The sequence below is a fragment of the Leucoraja erinacea genome, chromosome 32 (assembly GCF_028641065.1).
Source record: "Leucoraja erinacea ecotype New England chromosome 32, Leri_hhj_1, whole genome shotgun sequence".
Classification (NCBI taxonomy): Eukaryota; Metazoa; Chordata; class Chondrichthyes; order Rajiformes; family Rajidae; genus Leucoraja; species Leucoraja erinaceus.
In genome coordinates this window covers 9,054,633-9,062,985 of record NC_073408.1, presented here as the reverse complement: position 1 = coordinate 9,062,985, position 8,353 = coordinate 9,054,633, and the positions used below count along the sequence as shown (strand labels likewise).

The window sequence follows — 8,353 nt, the reverse complement described above, 5'->3', positions numbered from 1 at the left end:
GGGATTGACCTTGACAATGACCCGCCAGAGGGATTCCTTGACGATGGACACAAAAAAGCTGGAGTAACTCAGCGGGACAGGCAGCATCTCTGGCAGGAAGGAACGGGCGACGTTTCGGTTCGAGACCCTTCTTCAGAAGTCTCGACCCGAAATGCCACCCATTCATTTTGCTCCAGAGATGCTGCCTGTCCCGCTGAGTTAACTCCAGCATTTTTGTCTACCTCATCAGGCACACTGCTAGTGCGAGCTCAAGCTGTGGTCGCTTTCAGCTGCCGGTCTGTGGGTGGTTCCAGCCGCCCGGGTCTATTTCTGTTCTGTTCTAATTCCACTCCCTCCCTCTCACTAGAACCCGACTGTGAATGACCCGGCCTGGCGGAGATAGGGAGAGGGAGAGTGAGTGAAGGGGAGAGAGGGAGCTCAAGCCTTGTGTCTGATACGAACGATGGAGGACAGGACAGTCCCTCACGCTTACCCCATGAGCGTGGAATACGAGGGCGACACGCCAAGCACAATCTACGACCAGAACTACGGGGAGGGTGAGTTTGTTTATGTTCGCGTTAACCAAGTTACACTTTGTTGCTTTGCCGACAATTTGGCTGAGGGTGGGTGTGCCGAAATAAACGCGACCCCCCCGGTATTAAAGTGGCCAGCTCGGAGCAGGATCTTTTTAAACGAAATCATCGTGGAGTTGGCGATCGAGTTGTGCCCATGCGCGTAGACCCACCCACACACACATCCACACCTACTGCCACACACACACACAAACACTGCATACAGACACACTCAGATGTGCGCACACACACACACACATACTGACACAAACACAGGCAGGCACGCACACATGCTCTCTCTTTCACAGACTCACACATACATTCAGACAGAACGACACTCACTCACGGATACACACACACAAACACACACACAAACACTGCCACACACAACACACACAGACACAAACACATATACACTGCCACACGCACACACAAACACATACACTGGCACACACAAACACACACACACACACACGCACACGCACACACACACGCACACACACGACGAGCACAGCTGCGGACTCTGGTTGGGAAGTTGCCAACATGCACGTCTTCACATCAACATCTCCCTCTACCGTGATCTTGCACTATTTCACCTGCCTCTGGGTGACTCCGTGTTACTGCTGCCGGAGACCAGCCCTGACCCCACTACTTTTTTTACACCAGATTTATTCACATGATTATAAATTCCCGAGCTGCTGCGGTGAGATTTGAACTCGGAACTTTGCATCAATGACCCTCAACTTTGTGTGAGACCTGTATTTCAATGACCACTGCACTACATCCCATCACTGTGGGGCCAAAGGCAGGGGTGCGAATAATGGGCCAGTTGTTCATCACCACCCTGTCTGCCCCTGACGCCACTTTCAAGGGAACTCTGTACCTGCACTGCTAGATCTATGTACCTGCACTGCTAGATCCCTCTGCTGTGCACCACTCCTCGGGGTCCTGCCCGGGTTTGACTTCTTCAGCCACCTTACCCAGCTGATCAAGATCCTGCTGTCATTCAAGAAAACTATCTTCACTGTCGCTAAGTAGTTACTAGATAACTAAAGATAACTACAACGTTAATTAAATCATTATGAGATAGTTACTAGATAACCATGTAATACAAAATGAACAGATGCTGGTTTATACCAAAGATAAATACAAAATGTTGGAATAACTCAGCGGGTCAGCTAGCATGTCTGGGGAAAATGAGTAGGTGACATTTCAGGTCTGGACCCTTCTTCAGTCTGATGAAGGGTCCCAACCTGAATCATCACCTATCCATTTTTTCCTGAGTTACTCCAGCATTTTATGTCAATATACAATAGACAATAGGTGCAGGAGTAGGCCATTTGGCCCTTCGAGCCAGCGCCGCCATTCAATGTGATCATGGCTGATCATCCCCAACCAGTACCCCCGCTCCTGCCTTCTCCCCATATCCCCTGACTCCGCTATTTTTAAGAGCCCTATCTAGATCTCTCTTGAAAGCAAATGTCTAGACGAGGTTACTATCTTCACTGTGTGTGTGTTGCAGTGTTAAGTTACAAATTGTTGGTCTATCATTAGCAGTTTTATAACTTCCAATAAATCCCTCAGGTTTGTCACCAGAGGATATTTTAGCTCCGACTTTGTACCACGGTTACTACATCAGACCCAGGATCAACAAGCAACTGGACCGAGGGTTTTCAGAGATAGCCACAAAGGACCATAAATCCCAGGTCTTCCTGGATGTGTGCCACTTCCTGCCAAGTGAGCTGTCGGTCCGGACGGTGGACAACCTGCTGGAGGTGTCCGGTAGTCATCCTCAGAAGTTGGACGACCACGGCTTCATCTCCCGAGACTTTAAACGCACCTACATCCTGCCCCTCGACGTGGACCCTCTGCTGGTTCGAACAACTCTGACCCACGATGGCATCCTGTGCATCGAGGCGCCCAGGAAAGGCGGAGAGATACAGCCTAAAGTCAACGACGTGAAGATCAACCTGGCGTCTCCGCCGGGGATGAAGGAGCCCGGGGATGAAGGAGCCCGGGGCTGAGGCACAGAAAGACCAGACGAGTCACGAGGGAAATATATCCCACTGATCCCCAGCAATGTTATGGCACTGATGTACGGTCCTTGTTGCTTTTACAATTCATCCATGTTATTGTAGCAGCTAACTCGCAACTAATTGGCATCTTGTTCAATAACTTTAAGTTAAATAGCAAAACTAAAAGTGTGACTAACATTGTAATATGCTGATATTTGCTGTATATTTGAAGCTAGAATTGTATTGATGAATGTATCTCAACTAAAACGAGAGGATTATCTTGAGTAATATCTCCTGTCTGCTTTTCATTTCCCTTCGCCTCATTTCTCTGCGACAAGATGACTTGTATTGAAGCACCCCTCTGCCTCCCTGTCCACGGGGAGATTATGGCGCTTGCTTTGATCAGCTGAAATCTGTTCATTCAGACGCGTGTGTGTGTGGTGATGGTCCCTGTCTGCTGGAACCCGAAGGACAGGTATCTGCCCCTTCATTATCCACTGGTTAAATAAGCAACTATGCATACAAGTTACACTGATAATCACATCCAATCTATAACCCAGAGCTCCACCATCCGAGAATGGGAAACTACTGCCATTTCTCTGTGTGACTCGCTGACTGGTGTCTGGAATTCATTAACTAATTCTCTAGATTTGTCAGACAACATCTCCAGTTTACCACCTGTACATACACATGTGTATTGGCATCTTTATAATTGCAATTCATAAAAACTATTGAATAATCATTTATAGTACTGCTTCCAACTGTTTTCCTTTTTTACCACACCAGAGACCTTTCAGCCCATAAAATCTATACTAGCCCTCAGACAATCCTATTAAATTCCATCCCTTTTTTTAAAATTTCCTGCAACCTCTCCTCTCTTACATGTCTACCAACAATGTCCCACCTCTGCCACACCTTGCCTCTGATTCACCTGTCACCCACCTACACCAAAGGTGAGATAATCACCAATTAACAGACTCACAGAGACCCTTCAGCCCACTGAATCCGTGCTGACCATCAAGCATCATTCAAGCTTTATTCTCCCCAATTTCCCATCAACTTTCATCAGGTTTTACCACAAACATACACCCGGGAACAACTTACAGTGGCCAATTGTGGGAGCAACCTGGGGGGGGGGGGGGGGGGGGGGGGGGGCAGCTTTTTCACTCAGAGGGTGGTGGGTACATGGAACGAGCTGCCAGGGGAGGTAGTTGTGGCAGGTACAGTAACAACATTTAAAAAAACATTTGGATAGGATCATGGATAGGAAAGGTTAGAGGTATATTGATCACACGTAAGCAAGTGGGACTTGTGTAGATGGGGCATCTTGGTTGGCATGGACATTGGGCCAAAGGGCCTGTTTCCATCCTGTATGACTCTATGACTCGATAACACTTGGGTTTTCATACATAACTAATACAAGACCCTCTATTCCTTTTTTTAATTTCATGCAAACTCTCCTCTCTTACATGTTTATCAACAATGCCCCACCTCTGCCTCACCTTGCCTCTGATTCACCTGTCACCCACCTACACTAAGTTTCTTACTGGAATTTTTATCAAACACAATTATTGCTGAGCCAATAAGGAGAAATTAGGGCGGATGGCCAAACATTAGATCAAAGTAAAAGTGCAGAAGATGAAAAGGAGTTAAGAGGGAATTCCAGTCTTAGGTCTTTATCAACAAAGGCGCTAAATTCACAGATGATTAGGAAGTCAACAATTCTGGAGCACAGAATACTTGGACACAGATTACAGATAGAGGGAGGTGGGATAGGGTGGAGGGATGAGAACATCTAATGTGAGAACCTTCATGTGTGGGAGTCTAGGGGGAGGTTAATATCGGGTGGTGTGAGCAAATATTTTAAATCATCACAGTGACTTGTTTAAGTCTGAAAATTAATGTTATGACTCTATCCAAGTGAAAATCAACTTATCCTTTAAATTTATCCTCAATTGCATTTCATTCTGAGGTCACCTCTTCATGCAGCCAAGTTCTTCATTTTTAAATATATATCTGTTTGATAAATAGAACTTTTAATATCTTGGTCCAGTTACTTTGGTTCTTGCTAGTACTCTTGCTGCCGACCACGGGTGAACATCGAGGAAGATGACTGACTTTGGTGCCTTCCCTCACAGTGGGAAACTTTTGATTCTGCTGTGTGGGGATGTTTTATGTTGAACTCTATCGTGTGTTGTGTTCTTTATTTTTATTGTATGGCTGTATGGTGATCACACACTTCACTGTGCCAACTGGCACATGTGACAAATAAATATATCTTGTATCTTGTATCTTGTTGACAACTGTTTTAATCACCAGTTAAGGTCCAAGAATGAAACAGTAACTGCTGCAGGGGGTTTTCGTAAGTGACACAAAACACTACATTTTCCAAATTGTTGGAGACCGTTTTTAACGAAAACTTTATAAGGCACCACAAAGATCAGGTGACAATCAAGACTTTATTTAAGAACATCAAATACAATGATCACTCCTCAGCGGTCACTCCTCAACCAAGGATTAATCTGCTCCTTATATACATAATCTTCCATTGTTGAGCTATTTACTGATGGAGGCTACTTACGAAAGGTCTTATAACAATTATAAATCATGTACCTCCAAACAATACAGATCAGTAAACACAGCCCAATTCCACCCCACTGCAGATAAGCTTTGATAAAGTTTCAGCTATGATCATATTGAATGGCGGTTCTGGCTCGAAGGGCCAAATGGCCTACTCCTGCACCTATTTTCTATGTTTCTAATCTCACCTACACCTTCTCTATTGCTACCACGTTCATTGTGTGACATGGCCACCAGAACGGCACACAGTATCCCCAAGTGTAGCCTGACTGTCGCAACATAATGCCTCATCTTCCTTACCAGCAGAGCTACCCCAATCCTCCGTCCACCTCTGTCTTTTTCAGTAGGACTCGTAACCCTGGACATTCAGCTCCCAGCTCCGATCCCCTTCAGCCATGTCATACCTACCAATTTCCAAACAGCCACTTTGTTCCGTATACCACGTGCATTCAAATCTAACACCTTAAGTATTCACCATCTCTCTTCTCACATTGGTCCCGATGTTGCCTAGCCTTAGACACTTAACCCTTCTTAAACTTTCTGTCCTAGCCTCTGGAGTAACACTTAACAAAACTTCCTTAAACTTTCTGGGGCTAGCCTAACTTCTGGTCCAGACTTCAGTAACCTGCCTGGATGAACCACAGAACTATCCCACATTTAAAACACACACCTCTAATGCTGGGCAATGCAGAGCCTGGTCCTCCCTACCAAGGGCTTGGTCCAGTCACTGAAGTTTAGGGGTAACATGAGGGGGAACTTCTTTACTCAGATGATGGCTGTGTGGAATGAGCTTCCAGTGAAGGTGGTGGAGGCAGGTTCGTTTTTATCATTTAAAAATAAATTGGATAGTTATATGGACGGGAAAGGAATGGAGGGTTATGGTCTGAGTGCAGGTAGATGGGACTAGGGGAGAATACGTGTTCGGCACGGACTAGAAGGGTCGAGATGGCCTGTTTCCGTGCTGCAATTGTTATATGGGTTATATGGTTATATAAACTCCTCCCTCATTGTACTCTCCCTCCTTGAAAACCTCCTCCCCTTGAGCAACTCCCTTCCTTCCTCACAACAGCCTCTCTCTCCGCTTTCTCTTGCTTGTTGTCCATCTCCCCTTCCTCATTAAACCCCATCCCTTCTCTCTCTCTCTGCTCCAGGCAATTCATTGTCACAATGCCATGAAACCCTCCCTGATGAAAGAACAAGCATTTCCTACGTTCTATGATGTCTTCTCCGCCCTGAAACTGAAACACCCACTTGTTAATGAGGCCAGAGACAGCGTGCACCAAGGTGGTGGCTGACTGATGACGTGTTCTGGGTAGTCCGCTCCACCTTCAATAATTACATTCAGTTATGTGGCACAGACAGCAAAACTTGAGGTTCATTAGATGCCAATTCAGTATGTTTCAGTTGTGTGATTTAGTTTAGCTTAGAGATACAGCGTGGAAACAGGCCCTTCTGCCCACCGTGTCCGCGCTGAGCAGCAACCCCATTACACTCACAATTTACAAACTTTACCGAAGCCAATTAACCTACAAACCTGTACATCATTGGAGTGTGGGAGGAAACCGGAAAACCGGAGGGGAAAAACCCACGCGGTCACGAGGAGAACGTACAAACTCCGTACAGGCAGCACCCATAGTCGGGATCGAACCCGGGTCTCTGGCGTTGTAAGGCAGCAACTCTACCGCTGCACCACCGTGGCGCCCCATGTGATGATCGGTTTCACTTGTCAAATGTTTGTGCCGACACTACACAGGGCATTCATCGTCAGGATTGAATCACCGTGCTCGACATGCTGGAATGCAAAGTGTCTCGCCATGTGCTTTCCCCTGAAGACTGTATTATTAGCATCCTCCCTGACCTCATTTCTAAGCACGTCTGTTTATCCACATATCACTGTCGCTATTATTGGCTCATTTGTGGCTGTGAACCTATTGGAGAGGCTGATGGAGAGAATTATTTATGTTTAAATCCTCTGGTGGATTAAGGTGAGGTGTAAGTGGTATTAAAGAAACTAGTGCAAATATTGCTGTCCAAGGTAGTTCATCAATGCGGCATCCCCCAGCCTGGCTCACTACCACAAGCAAGCATGTCTCTTCACTACCCTATCCACCTGTGCTGCTACTTTCACGGATGTATAGATTTGAACACAAATCCTAAGGTCTATCACTTCATTAACAGGGTGGCATGGTGGCGCAGCAGTAGACTACTACCTTACAGCGCCAGAGACCCGTGTTCCATCCTGAATGCGGTTGCTATCTGTACAGAGTTTGTACATTGTCCCTGTGACCTGCGTGGGTTATCTCCTAGATCTTCGGTTTCCTCCCACATTCCAAAGACGTACAGGTTTGTAGGTTAATTAGCTTGGTATAAATGTCAATTGTCCCTAGTGTGTGTAGGATAGTGCAAGTGTACAGGGTGATTGCTCGTCGGTGCGGACTCGGTGGGCCGATGGGCGTGTTTTCGCGCTGTATCTCCAAACTAAATGAAACTAAACACCCCCTGGGGCCCCGGCCATTCACCATGCATGGCCTGCCTCGGTTTCCCCATCACACCATCCTGGCCACTCTTTCATTTCACTCCTACCACCGAGAACGAGGTACAGGAGTCTGAAAAACATGACCTCCAGGTTCAAGAACAGCTTCTTCCTATCAACCATCCGGCTCTTGAACACCACAATACAATAACTAAACAATGAGCTATGTTGCGAGCTGGTTGCACTGAGAACTTTGGCCTTTTTTGCACCAGAACCGTTATTAATTTATTGAAATTGTATTTTTTTATTATGTTGTCTATGTGTATTGTGTTTACAACCTTGTTATGCTGCTGTTCCATTGTCAGTACATATGACAATTAAACACTCTTGTAGGGAGATCATCTTAAGCACAGGCATCACTGCAACACCAACCTGACAATCTGCGTTCAGCTATGTTTGCTGAGGGAAGAATATTGTTCAGGCCATTAAACGTATGGTCACCCCTTGCTCTTCTTCAAAGACGTGCCATGATCTTGAACATCCACTTGAGTGTAGGTCTGTGATTTAAAGTTGGCATCCAAAGAAAGGTAATTCCAGCAGTGCTGAGAGAACCTGCTTAGTTTTTGAGTCTCTGTTTTCTCTGCTCTCTGCTGAGTTGGATTGAACCTGTAACTGGTCAGGGAACTGACAGCTGGAACAATGGAAGTGAGTCTCAAAACTCATTCCCTGCAATT

General features: G+C 46.1%; 1 protein-coding gene across 1 annotated transcript; it reads left to right on the top strand.

The window, feature by feature from the left end:
• The first annotated feature begins 186 nt into the window (after positions 1-186).
• On the top strand, positions 187-3,709 carry hspb2 (heat shock protein, alpha-crystallin-related, b2). The gene is made up of 2 exons (XM_055660680.1): positions 187-536; positions 2,136-3,709. Exons 1-2 carry the CDS (start codon positions 443-445, stop codon positions 2,573-2,575), a joined length of 534 nt encoding a protein of 177 aa, XP_055516655.1. The 5' UTR covers positions 187-442; the 3' UTR covers positions 2,576-3,709.
• Positions 3,710-8,353: the final 4,644 nt, after the last annotated feature.